General features: G+C 49.5%; 1 protein-coding gene across 1 annotated transcript in view; it reads left to right on the forward strand.

The window, feature by feature from the left end:
- LOC103081133 (calpain-8-like) overlaps positions 1-16654 on the forward strand; it is an 84067-nt gene that overhangs the window by 39083 nt on the left and 28330 nt on the right. Inside the window, 9 exon segments of the mRNA XM_007454490.1 lie at positions 4192-4310; positions 4840-4973; positions 6044-6212; positions 7267-7354; positions 9401-9482; positions 12187-12261; positions 13506-13645; positions 13950-14012; positions 14015-14124. Coding sequence (XP_007454552.1) covers positions 4192-4310; positions 4840-4973; positions 6044-6212; positions 7267-7354; positions 9401-9482; positions 12187-12261; positions 13506-13645; positions 13950-14012; positions 14015-14124 — 980 coding nt within the window.

Below are 16654 nucleotides of genomic sequence, written 5' to 3' on the forward strand. Positions count from 1 at the left end.
CTCTTTCCCAGCTTTTTCTGTCCACCCTATTCACCACCAACCTTAGATCCAAAAGCCTCTCAGTTGCCTTTGGAAATTAAACTTATGCTCAAGGGCCAAGCTGTGTGTCCACGGAGCAGAACGTGATGAATGTGTACAAGCATCCAGGCAGATCCCCAAACACATTTCTGAAATGTTTTGAGCGACGGCATAAATGTCTGTCTTCCCAAAAGAGCTCTCAGAAGAGGAACACGCTCACTGGATCTGTGCCTTAGAGAAAGCATCTTTGTGATGACAGTGCGTGCACACCTTACGGAGTCCCTGGCAGGCATCCCAAAGCCCGTGTACGCACTGCATCTCCTTGCAGCTCTGTGTTGGCCCTGAGAGCCAGGTGGACCCCGGGAAATGGCAACAGTGAGGCAGATGAAGAGAAAGTTAAACTCCCTTCCAGCTGGGCAGCCCCTTTTGATGTCAGCAACTGAGGGGCACTTTGTGTCCATGCCGTGAATTCTAATGTCTAAGGGATATTCCAGGTGGGCTGTTGGAAGCAGCTGTGTGGGAGCAAGAATGTCAGTATCAGAAGAGAGCCAGGATTGCACTTCATCATGAGGGCAGGTGCTGCTCTGATCTCTGTGAGAGGCCACCAGTCACAGGGAGGGCTGCAGCCCAGTCATCTGCCCCTCCCCAGAGGCCTGCGCCTCCGCCGTGGTCTTCCCTTATCTCCCTCTACCCCCGAGCTCTACTGGCAGGGGCCCCTGATGCTGGCTTAGGTGGCCCCTGTCAGATTCAACGCATGTCCTCCACCTCTCCAGACACCAGGGAGATTCAGGTACAAACATGTAGGTGCTGTTGGGGATTTGCACAAGAACAAAATATGAGTCATTGATTCATTTGGTCACATATTTACTTAAAAAAAATATTTAAGGGACTTCTCTGGTGGCTCAGTGGTTAAGAATCCACCTGCCAATGCAGGGAACACAGGTTCAAGCCCTGGTCCGGGAAGATCCCACATGCTGCGGAGCAACTAAGCCCACGAGCCATGACTACTGAAGCCCTTGCGCCTAGAGCCCGTGCTCCGCAACGAGAGAAGCCACTGCAATGAGAAGCCCGCGCACCGCAATGAAGAGTAGCCCCCGCTCGCCACAACTAGAGGAAGCCTGTGCACAGCAATGAAGACCCAATGCAGCCAAAAATAAATAAATAAATGAATAATTTTTTTAAAATACGACGGAAAAAAAATAAATTTTCAAGTCTTTTTCATTAAAGTATAGTTGATTTACAATATTTGTGTACAGCAAAGTGATTCAGTTATGTATATATATATTCTTTCTCATATTCTTTTCTATTATGGTTTATTACAAGATATCGAATATCTTGTCCTACCTGTGCTATATGGTAGGACCTTATTGTTTATCTATTTGATATACAGTAGTTTGTATCTGCTAACCCCAAACTCCTAATTTATCCCTCCCCCCTTCCCCCTTTGGTGACCATAAGTTTGTTTTCTGTGTCTGTGAGTCTGTTTCTGTTTTGTAAACAAGTTCATTTGTATGATATTTTAGATTCCATATATAAGTGATATATATCATAGGATATTTGTCTTTCTCTGCACATATTTATTTTTATTCATCAAACGGTCATTGAGCCCCTACTCTGTGTCAGCCACCTGCTGGGGGTGCCAGGATGGGGAATCCACATCCCTGTCCTGCAGGAAGAGATTGCAGAGACAGTCTTGTTCAAGTGGCCCAAGAAGGTGCTGGGGGCTCTGAGGAGGGAGCATACGGGACACCAAAATGGGTCAGAGATTGGATTTTGGGAAGCAGCTTGTGCACAGAGCAGTATAAACAAGGTCTTTAGGAAACACAAAGAAAAAGAGGTGACCTGCGGCTGGAGGATGAGAGGCATCAGGGAAGGCTTCGTGGAGGCGGGGAAAGGGGGCGGTGCTGCAGCAAGGACTCTACAAGCTGAGGGGATGGATGAGTGAAAGCGTGTGCCGGAAAAGACCAGGGCATGGTGTGTGCAGATCCGAGTTCGACTGGAGATCAGACTCATGGTGGGAGGACAGTGGGAAGCAGGCTGGGGAAGTGGGGTGGAGGCATATTTTGAAGGGTCCTGATGCCCTGTTAGTTTTTATCTTGTTCTTAAGTGATGTAGGAAGTTGAAGATTTCTGAGCAGAGGAAAGAGGTGATCACAGGTGTTGACAGGAAGAAGGCTGGAGTGAGCGGAGAAAATCTGTTATTTTATCCACTCTTTGGAAGTTGCCTTTGAATGAGGTACTGCCCCCGTCGAGTCTCCTTCAGTGAGAAGCCACAGTCCCGTGCCTGCTGTACCGATTCTTATCTCCTCCGGCTAGCGGCTCTGGTCCCACCTGGGGGCCCACTGCCATCGGGGGGAGGGCGTTTGTCAGTGAGAGCAGAGGCAGGAGCAGGGCTGGCTTCTGGGTCAGAAAAGCTCTTCAAAAAGTAACTGCGTGTGAGAGACGGGGAGAGAGAGAATATATGAGGCTGGTCGGGGAAAGGAATTCATTTGGGACCAGATCATGAACCTCTCTGTTGAGAGAGATGAGGGCAGATAGAGCAAAGGGTTTTCTAGGATAACCTGGTGATGGAGCCGTACTGAGCAGATGATGGGTCCTCAGAGGTGGGTTCCTGTGTCACAGTTTACTGACTACTTGCTCAGGCAGCCCACGTCTGAGAGAACCGTGGTGTGTTCACCCTGGACTATGTGTGCAGCTTGGGCCGCAGCTGTGGAAAGAACACAGAGAGTTAGACGAGGTCCTCAGAGGGTCTCTGAATGGTTGAAGGGGCTTTTATGTGAAGATATAGTGAAGAGATTCAGATTTTGTTTTTGTGGACAAGGTGAAGGCTGAGACACACAGGCTAGATTTTGGAGCCATTTGATTGGGATAGGAATGGGAGAAACTTGTCTCCAAACCCTAAACTCCTAGAGGTAGGGCTCTGGAGTGAAACTGGGGAGAGACAGCTGTCGGGCCAGTAAGATGAAATATTCCTTCACACGATGAGCGACACACGTAAGGACATTGAGATCTCAGAGATTGTTGGAGAAGGAGCCTATAAATGAGATGTGAGACAAATTTACATCAATTCCAGGATGATAGATCCACCACAGGATGCTAAGGTCAGTAAAGGGTGTCTGGGGCTGTGCTTAATCTTTTGAAGTCGACACCACAGGGGATAATGATGCCTTCCGTGGAGGTACTGCTCAGGGGCACGGGTCTGGGGGGTCCCGACTTGTACAGAAAGCAGTTTTCTGTTTTCCTCTGCCCTTACTTGGATCTCCAAAGTGATCAACACTGAGCCCTAACATTTTTAACCTCTCTTGATTTTTATTTCTTCTGACTAAAAGTATGATCTTTTCATGCTAATCAATATCTCAGGAGTGTTATAAGCTGTCATGGTGAGCTCTGAAACATAAAAGGGCAGTCCTCCAACAGACACGAAGAGACAACTCTCCGTTATCCAAGGTCAAGCGGAGCAAGGAACACACACACACACACACACATACACACACACACACACATGCATCCTTAGCTGGCCAAATAGCTTCAGTGTTTCCTCCAACCAAATGTTTTCTTAAGGTTGTTATTAAGGAATCAAAGAGGATGATTTTTTTTAACATCTTTATTGGGGTATAATTGCTTTACAATGGTGTGTTAGTTTCTACTTTATAACAAAGTGAATCAGTTATACATATACAGATGTTCCCATGTCTCTTCCCTCTTGCGTCTCCCTCCCTCCCACCCTCCCTATCCCACCCCTCTAGGTGGTCACAAAGCACCGAGCCGATCTCCCTGTGCCATGCGGCTGCTTCCCACTAGCTATCTACCTTACGTTTGGTAGTGTATATATGTCCATGCCCCTCTCTCGCTTTGTCACAGCTCACCCTGCCCCCTCCCCATATCAAAGAGGATGATTTTTGCTTCTTCCTTTCTTTCTTTGCACTTTCTACTCCACTGATCGAGAGCTTAGGACATGTGGAATGGTCAGCATGTGGCAGGTGGGGCAAGGGAGAAGCTCAGAGCTTCCAAGGAGGCAGCAGGACCTTCAGACACTGGAGGCAAAGAGTCCCAGACTATCTGACCCAGAAGGGAGTCGTGTGACTCTGGATTGAATGGGCCAGTGAGGGTCAGAGAAAGCAGGGACCCTGCAGGCCTGGCCTGACTAGTGCGTGTGCCCCATGATGCGGTGCAGGTGACTGCTGGTTTCTGGCGGCCATTGCCTCCCTCGCCTTGAATGAAGAGCTGCTTTACTGCGTGGTCCCCAGGGACCAGAACTTCCAGGAGAACTACGGGGGACTCTTTCATTTTCAGGTATCCTGGCTTGCTCACAGCCCTTGACACTACTTTCCATAATCTTGGGACCCATGCCGAGAATCAGAAATCTGGGTTTGGGGCCCAGTAGCCTAGGTTTTAATAATCCCTCCAGGGGATTCTGATGCGTGCTTGAGTTTGAGAAACTTTGCTTTAACATGTCCATCCAAGCATCCACACGTCCATCCCCTCCTGTCTCCCACAGGCCATGTGGCCTTGAGGAAGGCACCTTGGAGTGAGGGTCAGGAGATGTGAGCCCGAGTGCCATCACACGGCATCACTGTTGCCACTGCGTGATGCAAGTTTTCTTATCCACAAACTCAGCCGCTGGACTCGATGTTTTCTGCTTTTGCTGGCGTCTCCTGTGGGAACGGATAAGTAAGACACAGATCCCGCTCTTAAGGAGTTCATTAAAGGTCCAAGGCTGGAACCTTGATCAGCACAGACGCTCCTTCTGAGGTCCACTGAGAACGCCGACTCTACCTCTCAGCTCATCCCTGTGAACGGGCGCTGTGTTTCCCTCCCGCAGTTCTGGCAGTATGGAGGGTGGGTGGAGGTGGTGGTGGACGACAGGCTGCCCACCAAGGACGGGGAGCTGCTCTTCCTGCGCTCTGAGGAAGGCAATGAGCTCTGGAGCGTGCTGCTGGAGAAGGCCTACGCCAAGTAAGTGGGTCAGGGAGGAACTGGGAGGCTCCGCAGTCTCCTTGGAGGATTTCACCTGACCCTCCCCAGACTCTGGGTACCATGCCCATCGTTCCCAGCCCCTGTAGTCCATGTAAAGTACCCCTCTGTAACTAAGAGAAACAGAAATTTGGGCTACGAGTTAAAAGCTCAGCTCTGTCCCACATGAATGAGTGAATTGGAACCACCACTTAGCTTCTTGGTGTCTCAGCTTTGTCCTCTTTAAAACCCCGGGTCAGTTCTTAGGTCAATGGGAATTTTTATTTTATTTATTTATTTATTATTATTATGTTTTTGCCATACGCGGGCCTCTCACTGTTGTGGCCTTTCCCGTTGCGGAGCACAGGCTCCGGACTCGCAGGCTCAGCGGCCATGGCTCCCGGGCCCAGCCGCTCCGCGGCATGTGGGATCTTCCTGGACCGGGGCACGAACCCGTGTCCCCTGCATCGGCAGGTGGACTCTCAACCACTGCGCCACCAGGGAAGCCCCAATGTGAATTTTTAAAAGAATGACAAAGAAGAAGAAAGCAAATGTACTTAGATCCCAAACTCATCAAAGTCTCTACCCTTTGCTTGGGAGTCATGCTCCTTCTCACTGGCATTCTATGTTCAAAGTCTTCTTTGGGGTTCTCTGAATTAGTTTCATTGACTGGTACCCTTTTGTGCAACCCCTGTTCCTTCCCAGCCCTATTCCCAAAGCAAACACCAAGGGATGCCTCTCAGCTTTGAGGGAGGGTCCCCATCATCCCTACCCATGCCCCAACCCCCAGAAACCTAAGAAGCCAAAGTCAGCTCTGGAAAGATTGCACTTTGGTTTTTAAAAGAGCACATGGCTTGGTGAGAGGTGATCTGAGATTTGCTCCTGGAAAAGTGCTGAGCTGGCCACGTGAAACTGTGCCTAAGCCCCTCCCTGGCCCACAGACAAAATTGGCAAAGGCCCTCCTGTACCTTCCAGACCACACCATGTCCTACCTACCCCATCCCATGTGGTCCCCTCCCTGGGGTTGCTAATGGCTCTGGATGGTGCACGTATTTGTGTTCTTTTTCCAACAGGCTCAACAGTTCTTATGAGGCTCTCGCTGGCGGGTCCACAGTGGAGGGGTTTGAGGATTTCACAGGTGGCATCTCTGAGTTTTATGAGCTGAAGAAGCCACCAGCCAGTCTGTTTCAGATCATCGGGAAGGCCCTTCGAGCAGGGTCTCTTCTGGCCTGCTCCATTGATGTGAGCCGGGACGGTTTCTCTTTGCTGCCCCTCCCCATGTGTGGTAGGGAAGGAACCGGACAGGTTCCTAGAGGCTGGGAAGGCTTTGGGCCAGAGCAGAGTCTAGGACTTACAGGGCAAATCCTGTGACATATTTGTCCCTAGCACGTGGGAGCCGGTGGGAAGAGACCTAATTAATAAGTAGGAACTGGAGTTGGTCTCATAAACTCAGAAATCATAGGAGTTCTAAGTGTTAAGCCCCGTTAGTACTGCAGGAATTGCCTTAAGAATGCAGACTTGATCTCTGGATACTGGGCCTTACCTTTGCTACCCCCTCTTGCTAAGTAATCTTGGGATTTTGGAAAACAAATATGGTGATTGACAGTACATGATGGGCTTTGAGAACACTGAAGAAAAGGGGAGAGGTTCTGAACCAGGGGTGGTGCCCTGTCTGGGGGCTGGCTGTATGCGGTTCCAAGGTAGTGTGTAGACCAGAGCCTGGAGGCCACCAGCCACGTGGTCTGCTGTCACCTGCCCCTCCACCTGCTCTTTCTCCTTCTCTGGACCCTTACCTGGTGACCTCACGCACGTGAATGACAAAGCAAGGGCCATCCCCCCTTTTCCTCTCTATAAAAACCCCAGCAGGATATGTGTATTTTTGGTGGAGAAGTGACGTGGGGTCTGGGGAGAGGGAGGGGCTGTTGAGGAGGGACCCTGGGGACACCCACCGCCACTGGTGAACCAGGGCCGGTCCAGACAACTCTCATGGATAATTAGTCTTCTGCAGGCAGGGTGGGGTCCTTCTTGGAGAATAAATGGCTTCCCGCTTCCTGTGTCATTTCAAAGGCTGGTAAGTCATACTCCAGGACTGGCAGGCAGGCCTGATCAAAGAGGGTTTGGATGGAGAGAGCTCTGTTTACCTGAGGTTAATTGCTGCGCCTGCCCCCGCCCCACCCCACCCCCAGCCCTGCACTGGGACCCTGTGGCTGTGTAGCATGTCCTTGGAAAGCATTGTAGGACTGGCCCCAACAAGGTCAGGGGCAGCCACTCTGAGTGGAATTTACTCTCAACTCAGGTCTCCAGTGCAGCTGCAGCAGAAGCCATCACCAGCCTGAAGCTGGTTAAGAGTCACACATACTCTGTCACTGGAGTCGAAGAGGTAAAACTGGGCATGGGGAGACGGAAGGGCAATGCGTAATGATACTACCATAAATCCCTGGCATCCTTGAGAGAAAGAGAGGGAATCACCACCTAGCCCTTTCCTGCCCTGCTGAGGTGCAGCATCTCTGGTGGCACAGAGCCCCTGGCACCGACCCACACTCAGCTCTTGCTTATTACAAGGGCCCTCCTACCTCTTACCCACTCAGAGATGGATGACGTAACCTCTGAGCTTCAGCTCTATGGGTTCTAACTAAATGCAGGCTATGCTCTGAGGTGTGGCCAGGAAGAGGGACGAAGTTTTGGAGGAAAGTTGTAGAAACTGTCAGATCTACACTCATTCTAAGAAGGGTGCTTGGGCTTCCCTGGTGGCGCAGTGGTTGACGGTCCGTCTGCCAATGAAGGGCACACGGGTTCAAGCCCTAGTCCGGGAAGATCCCACATGCCGCGGAGCAACTAAGCCCGTGAGCCACAACTGCTGAGCCCATGTGCCACAACTACTGAGCCTGAGCTCTAGAGGCCGTGCTCCGCAAAAAGAGAAGCCACCGCAATGAGAAGCCCGCGCACCGCAACGAAGAGTAGCCCCTGCTCTCCGCAACTAGAGGAAGCCCGCGCACAGCTTCGAAGACCCAATGCAGCCAAAAATAAATAAATAAAATAAATAAATTGAAAAAAAAGAAAAGCATTAAAAAAGTATATCTTACTGTATGTCATATGGAAAAAAAAAAAAAAGTATGTTTGTACAGGTAAAGCAGTGGAAACCCATAGGATCTCCAAAGAGAAAAAGGCTGTAAAGCCTGCCCCAACTTTCAAGGTGGGGTGTGATGGTGGGAAGGAAAGCAAGTATTTCTTACGTTCCAATCCAAGGAGAAAGCATGGGCTGAACTTTTCATTATTTCTATTTACCATAGTCTGCCTACCTCCAAAAAGCATGTGCATTGGTTTACAATGAAAAGCACAGACACAATAAAACCGTACAACAAAGGTAAAATACACCAGACACTCTAGGCTAAAGACAGTGCTCCAGCTGAGAAATTAATTTTGTTTTGGGTTTCCTGATGGTCAAGGCAAAAAAGGAAACGCAGTGGTTGTTATTTATTAAAAAGGCATGAATGTTCATTACGTGTGTTTGTGTTTCACAGATACGCTCTTTAATGAAGTTAATTCCCAAATATGAATTGAGCACGTATATGTAAACACTGGGCAAGGGCATGACGGAGGATACAAAGGAAGGTCAGGCACTGAAGACAGAGCGGTCCATCATGTTTGCACGTGTATGCAAAGGCACACATGGGGGCTCCTGGTGAGTGTTCCGTAGACAATAGGGGAAGGTGGATGTATGGATTTCCCACTATGGGCTTTGAGACAGACTGCCTGGGTGCCTGTCCTCCATCTACTACTTACTAACTAGGTAATCTTGGGTAACTCAACCCCTCTGGCTGGGTCTCAGAGGCTTTTTTGTTTGCTTGTTTGTTTTTTAAAATTTTTATTGGAGTATAGTTGATTTACAACGTTGTGTTAGTTTCAGGTGTACACCAAAGTGAATCAGTTATACATGTACATATATCTACTCTCTCTGGGTCTCACAGTTTTGAGAGAGATGAAAATGAAGATAAAACAGCACCCAGTTTATAGGATTGTGGTGAGGTTTAAATGAGGTGATAATGCATCTGAACTCTCCAGCTCCATGCCTAGCTCATACTACCTGCTCAAAAAATGCTAACTGCTCTGTTCTTAGTATTTGTTGGAGGGCATTCATTGTCACTAGGTTTCATATATTGAGAACTGAGTCAGTCAACTATCAAATTTTAATCCAAGTTAAAGCAGATAGACACTTGTTTTTATACTGGATTTACTATTTATTCAACCAGATTGTGGAAAATAGAGTAGTTAGCTAAGGCTTGAAAACATGTGTTAAAAGCAAATATAAGTGGTTGTTTAGGGGCATTTGGGGAATTGAATGCAGGTCCGCTCAGGCGAGGACATGAACGCAGGGTAGCAGGGGTATGTGCGGTGATACAGTTGCCTTTGTCTGTGGTCCTTGCAAGTGGACTTCCGGGGCCATCCAGAGAAGCTGATGAGACTCCAGAACCCGTGGGGTGAAGTGGAATGGCTGGGGGCCTGGAGCGATGAGTAGGTTCTTTTCTCCCTCCGCCCGTGCTAGCCTCCCTCTGCGGGAAGCCATCCTGCAAAACACGCAGTGATCGTGAGACCCACAGTGGAGTACGCTCGGCAGCACTTTCCGTCCACAAACCACACAGCCTGTTCAGAAAAGAGTGTTAGATGGTTCCAGGTGGGGAAAAGCCAAACAAAAACCGCTCAGCTGTAGTCTTTGATTCATTGCTCTGCTTTGGCATTTGCAAGTTTGGCAGCTCAGTGGAATTTTGCTGAGCGCCGGAGGGTTGGCTTGTTTTCTACCTACCACCGCAGTCATCCAAAGGTGAGACCCATCACTCTCCATCGGATTCTTTCCACTCCACAAAGCCTGGTCACTCTGACAAAGGCCAAACCCCTCAGCATCAAGAAGAAACGTGCCTAGAAATAGGAACTGGATCCTAGGAGCCACTGGCCGCCAGAGGCAGTGAGGATGAGTGGGAGTGGTGCCCTCTCCCCCAGAGCTCGTTAGGGGCGGGTATTGATCTCTCCCAACAAAGCCGTTAATGAACGGAGGGGCCCAGACCTCTCACAGTGGAGAGTGGCAGCCAGTCAGAGTGGTGCCTGGACACAGAGGCCTCCTGTGGTGTCCTGGGACAGCTGTGCCCTGGAATCGATGCCACCATGGTACCGGAGGATGGAGAGAGCATGGCCCAGTTTCCATCCTAGTTAGCACCGCTGGCACGGGGGAGGCAGGTTGGCGCTGGGGAAGGATGGAGGATTGGCCAGTGTCACTGATGAAGAGCTGCCAGAAGTGGGAATGGTCATAATAACAACTCAACCCCCCAGCACATCCTTAAGCCTCGTATGTACCTCATATGTGCTGTCCGCACTGCATGATGCCACCAGGGCTTTGGAAGGGAACTTTATTACATTTATGAGCTAATCACACATCATTAGTGCTCGTAACTGGTACTTCCCTTGAGGTTTGTGTCATGAAGAAACACATCCCCAGGGCCACAGATCACCTCTTATATTAAAGATTTTTCATTCTCCTGCCTATGATGGAGCAAAACCCAAAACCTTAGTTCTGCCAACTGCCCCAAAAGGATGTCATGGCTGAATGAAATTGAAACCCCAGTTTTGGTCATTTTAAGCAGCAGCTGCTTCCCAAGCTGCTTACGGGGCTTATATGACTTTATCTCCTTTCCCCAATCATGCTCAGTCCCTAACAGGCTGGGACAGGTCCAAGGTGTGAGGTGATGACAGGCAAGCCCGCAGGCTCCATCTGGAGATGCAGCCGGGGGTATTTATACATGGCTGCTGGGGGAGGAGGGTGCTGCATCTCTGAGGTAACATCCCTCCCTAGTCTCAGCCCAATGTCTTTAAATTAGAACTTTTATTTTAAGTTTCAAGAAACTAACTGGGAGATTTAGGTCAGATCTCATATTCTCCAGCTAGTCCCCTAATCTTTGTTTATAACAAGCACATTCTGAGGATTGGCTCTTTTTTAAAAAAATAAATTTATTTTATTTATTTATTTTTGGCTGTGTTGGGTCTTCGTTTCTGTGTGCGGGCTTTCTCTAGTTGCGGCGAGTGGGGGCTACTCTTCATTGCAGTGCACGGACTTCTCATTGCTGTGGCTTCTCTCGTTGTGGAGCACGGGCTCTAGGCGTGCGGGCTTCAGTAGTTGTGGCACGTGCGCTCAGTAGTTGTGACTCGCGGGCTCTAGAGCACAGACTCAGTAGTTGTGGCGCATGGGCTTAGTTGCTCCGCAGCATGTGGGATCTTCCCGGACCAGGGATCGAACCTGTGTCCCCTGCATTGGCAGGTGGATTCTCAACCATTGTGCCACCAGGGAAGCCCAGGGAAGCCCCTGAGGTTCGGTCTGATCCAATGACTATTTCCATGAACTAAATAGGCCCTGGGTGCTCCCATCCCTGATCCCTAAGGGTCCTGAGAGCCCCCCTGGAGGAAGAGGCTGGGCTTGGGTATGCCCCAGCTTTTATGCAGTGACGGGGAGGTCTTCACGTTTTGCTGAAAGCAATCAGGGAAGGGATTATTTAAAGATGGATCTGGATACTGCCCAGTTATTTAGCATTGCAGACATATTTCAGGAAAACCTAACTTCTTAAAGGTCAGGTAGCTGGAAATGGCATTTCAACAAATTATGTGGGTATTGCTATGGAAAGGCCGCCAGCAGGAGGCCTCACAGGGTGACATTACTTCATGGAAATTGTCACAAAACTGGGCCTGATTGTCAGTTTGCAGGCTCAGGAAGGGGACCATGTTCATGTGCCCAGAGATGCTCAGACCCTCTCACAGTATCTTCACTTCAGACTGTTAGATAAGCCAGAAGGACGTCTCACCAATTGAGAAGGGGTAGAGTGGCCTGTGGCAGCCATTCTCACAGCTCCTGCCTTGGACTTGCCCAGGCCTGTGATCAGGGCCTGGGGGGCTGAATCAGACATAAATGTAAAACTTGCCTGGAGAGTAAACTTAGAGCAAAGCCATGGCGCAGTGTTCCTGCTGCATGTCTGGGGTCACCCTGCTAGGGCCCGTGGAGCCCCGTCCCTTCCCCAGGCTACACCCCCCTCCCACCCCTGGCTATCATTTCGGTATTCCCCATTTCTCAGGGGGAAGTTGAGCTGCAGTAAACACCTTGCACTGCAGCAAACCCTTCAGGAATGATCACCTCTGCTTCCTTTAAAAAAAACTTTAAATGTTATTCTTTCTTTCCCAGCGCGCCAGAGTGGAATTACATAGATCCCAGGCAGAAAGGAAAGCTGGACAAGAAAGCTGAGGACGGAGAGTTCTGGTGAGAGTCACCTGCGGGAGTGCTGTCCCCTTAGTTGTGGGTCCATTCCTGGTTCACAGGTAGGCAGCTCTCTCTAGGTGTTCCAGGAATTCAACATGGTTCCCAGCCAGGAGGGCTTCTTTCTCCTCCCCCTTTTACCTCAGAGTAGTTCTACCTCCGTACGTCTAAAGCATTGAAACCAAGATATCTGGGCCTCAACACGGATTAGCTATCAGCTTGTCTTCCTCCGTTTCCATATCTTTCCAGTGAACTAGGAGCACTGTTCCCATCTCTTTAAGTCCAAGATTTAGCATAGCATCAAAATAAGATAACTTGGGCTTCCCTGGTGGCGCAGTGGTTGAGAGTCCGCCTGCCGATGCAGGGGACATGGGTTCGTGCCCCGGTCCGGGAAGATCCCATGTGCCGCGGAGTGGCTGGGCCCGTGAGCCATGGCCGCCGAGCCTGTGCGTCCAGAGCCTGTGCTCCGCAACGGGAGAGGCCACAACAGTGAGAGGCCCGCATACCGCCAAAAAAAAAAAAAAAATTCTACACACTTGTGCCTTAGATAAAAAAAAATAATCTGGAAGTGGAAGTTCTGGGAAGGTGGAATTGAATAAGTAACTTTATTGTTAAGAAAATATAATAACCAGTGGCTCTTGGTCACCTGTGAATGCCCTGTTATTGTATCAGGTTGGACCCTTATCTAGAAGATCTAAGCACTCTGTCCATCCCCCACCCCTTTCTTCCCCCAGGGCACATGGTTATTGAAATTATTGAGGCCCTGGCATGGAGATCGCTGCCAAGCCTATCTTCCTCAATCATACTCTGCCACTTGAGTCAGTCATAGAATTGCTGTGTGTCCCTGGATGACCCATTTGCCCTTTCTGTGCCTTGGCTTGTACAGTCACTATTTGGAGAGATTTTTTTTTTAAGGTCATATTTGAAATGTAGCAGTGTTTTAAAATATCCATAGGTGGTATGGCAGGCATGCTTCTTAATTGCCAATTATTATTCCTTGGGCATTATTAAATGACGTACTCTTGAGGGAGTGTCCCTCGTCACTGGCTGCCACGCTGAGCCATCTAGTGGGGCCCCTGGATCAATGGACAGAGGATCAGCAATCATGGCTGTTTTGGGCTGTGATCTGAAGCGGGGGCCCGTCAGACAGGCTTCCCAGGGGGCAAGGGTGGTCATCTTCTTATAGTCTGTCAGGAGAGACCTCCTTGGTAGCTAGCTTTTGCTAGAATTGTCCTCATCTGTTTCAGGGACCTGCTTTTCCCCCCAGAGACCTCCTTCCTCCAGGAGATGGGTTCATCTTCACGGGCCAGTTCTTCACAGGCTGAGAACAAGGAGATGTTAATCATTTCCCCAGAAGACTTGGAGTTTCCTTCCCGGGGGACCAAGTGTAGCCCTGGGACCACGGGACCTTGCATATCCCATCAAGTATATCTGGGCCCTGGTTGATCAAATGGACAAGTGTAGTTTCCACATGCTGTGGGGTGCGTGTGCTGGTATGTGGGTGGGGTAGGGAGATAGGAGGAAATGCTGACCATCTTGTAAAGCAAACTTGCCAAGGCCTGCTTACCCGGCACAGTTGGGCCAGAGTTATGCTTTCCTTGAGATGATCAAAATTCCTCCCTTTCATTCTATTTTTCCCGATCTCCTCACCCCCCCCTGGGGGGAACCACCATCTCCTGGGCGACTTCTAGCCACTTACTGGACCAATCCCCAGTTCAAAATCTGTTTGGATGAGGTGGGCGACCACCAGGAGGAGAGGTTGGTGAACCCGGCTGCACGGTGCTGCTGGGGCTGATGCAGAAGAATCGCAGGCGACAGAAGAGGATGGGGCAGGGCATGCTCAGCATGGGCTATGCTGTCTACAAGGTACTCTGGAGCTGGGGTCAGCCGTCACGGCACGCCTGATGTCTTTGGTCAGAATATTTTGCCCAGCAATTGAAGCAAATCTTTCTTATTGTTTGGATGTCCCTAATCAAGCATTTTCCTTGCTCCCCAAAATGCCTCCCCCAGTGGCCTTACTGAGGCCTGAATTCCACAATTAGAGATTCATTCCTCTGGCTTAAATCTCTACTGTTAACACTGAGACGTGTAATTCATCAAGCTTTGTCTGTCATTGAGGGTTCAGTGTAACTACACTTATTAGACTCTCTCCAGGTATAGGCTTCTCAGGGGATAGGAGCCAAGAAGGTGACACAAGGAGTATGAGGACATCACAGAGTGGGGGAAGGGAGCCAAAGACAAATCCTCTTTCTCCCTGGGCAACCTTGAAACACTTGTGTGTTGGGACACACAAGGCGTGGGCTGGGGTGAAAGGAGCCCCAGGTCATTTTCAGTTCTGGTGTCTCTGGACTGAAGGTCACAGCTGGCTCTGGGCTCAGGCTGCAGTGCATGGCTCAATACCCCAGTTTGCCCTGTAACCACCCCTCTATAGATTTCGCAGCCTAACAAGTAGGTTAAAGCAAGACCTCTGGGTCTTGACAAGCGTAGCCAGCGTCAAATTGGAATCCACTTATTTTACGTAGGCAAAGACTTTTTATAACGAATTCCGGAGGGATTCGTGGTGGTTGTTTTTATAGAATTTTGTTAAAAGTGAATTTCTTGGGAAAAATACAATTCTAATCAGAAACACCCAGAGCTGGCTGGAAGCCCAGCATCTCAGTATACATAAGTGCATGGGAAGGACGTACTATAATAAGAAACCAGTAAGGAAAAGCGCAATTGTCAAGCTCACGCGACCCCCAGCTCCTTTCTTTCTCTTATTTTGGAACTTAGAGTTTTAGAGTTTAGTGTGTGTGTGTATGTGTGTGTACTTTGTGTTGGAGGAATGGGAGTTGGAAGATAATTGCTGCTTGTTGGCTGGAGAAAAGTATTTCAAATAAATAAGCTCCAATTCTACTCCAGCTTATCCCTTCCATCCTCACCTAGAATGTAAGTAGGACCAAAACAGATGTTTTGCTTATAGGGATAAAAACCCAAGAAAGCACTTACCCTATGCATATCAATTCAACAGTTCTTTAGTGCGTATCTGCCACGTGCCAGGTGCCGTGCTGAAAGCTGAGATCCAGAGGAAGAGCAGAAGGTTATCGACCTCAGGGTGCTCACAATCTAGAGGGGAAAACCACACACACACTCCACTGACTACAGGGCAGGTCAGATCTGCTATGACGGGGACCAGCACGGTGAGCTGAGGTCTCCTCAGAGAGGGATAGCTTCGTGGAGGAGGAGAATTTGATCAGGGCGTCAAAAAATGAGCTGAGGGGCTTCCCTGGTGGCGCAGTGGTTGAGAGTCCGCCTGCCGATGCAGGGGACGCGGGTTCGTGCCACAGTCCGGGAGGTTCCCACATGCCACGGAGCAGCTGGGCCCGTGGGCCAATGCCGCGGAGCCTGCGCATCCGGAGCCTGTGCTCCGCAACGGGAGAGGCCGCAACAGTGAGAGGCCCGCGTACCGCAAAGAAAGAAAAAAAGAAAAAAAAAGTTATGTTTACATCATGTCTAGAAAAACAACGTACATATCTTAATTTAAAAAATACTTAATTGCTAAAATATGCTAACCATAATCTGACCCTTCAGCAAGTCAGCGTAGTAACATCAAAGATCACTGATCACCATAATAAATATAATAATGAAAACGTTTGAAATATTGGTGAGCCACGGCCGCTGAGCCTGCGCGTCCGGAGCCTGTGCTCCGCAACGGGAGGGGCCACGACAGCGAGAGGCCCGCGTACCAGGAAAAAGAAAAATAAATAAATAAAATAAGCTGGATTTCAAAGGTGGATGAGGGAGAACATTCCAGCCATAGGGGACATCATATGCTTCTTGACAGCTGGAGAGGAAGTGACAGTTTGGGAAAGCAGGCAGGAGGCGGAGCGTGGCCAAAGGGTGGGCTGGATGGGGACTGTGGCCACCAGCTCTTCATCCACCAGCTCTACCTTCTATAACCGGATCAACAAAGCGTTCTTTCAAAGGGACGTGAGCTAACACACGGAAATAGCTCTATGGGCATGGCATTTGCTCTCGTAAGTAATATATACGGCATGTCAATTTTTCAGACATTAGTTTACAGCTGCTTATAAAGTAACCCCATGTATGTGATCCGTGGACCTTCTTACAGCCAGAGGCATATAAATTAGAGCACGACATCTGTGAACACAGCCACTTTAACGTTAGGGTGAGGAAGGTGTACAGCCCTGTAGGGAGTGTCTGTGCCTGGGCTTGTAGAAAGTACCTGGTGTTGGAGAGAGGCCATGTAGGGATTGCAGGGGGTACCATTCTCTGACCCCTGGAACTGCCTCTTCTGGCCTTAACTGTCTGCAAACAGGAGTCTGGTTTGAGGTGGGAAAACTGACACTGACTGAGGAACAGCCAGAAACCCCCAAAGGCTAAAAAGCCCTGCTTG

The sequence above is a fragment of the Lipotes vexillifer genome, unplaced genomic scaffold (genome assembly GCF_000442215.2).
Source record: "Lipotes vexillifer unplaced genomic scaffold, Lipotes_vexillifer_v1.1 scaffold634, whole genome shotgun sequence".
NCBI classification, from domain to species: domain Eukaryota; kingdom Metazoa; phylum Chordata; class Mammalia; order Artiodactyla; family Lipotidae; genus Lipotes; species Lipotes vexillifer.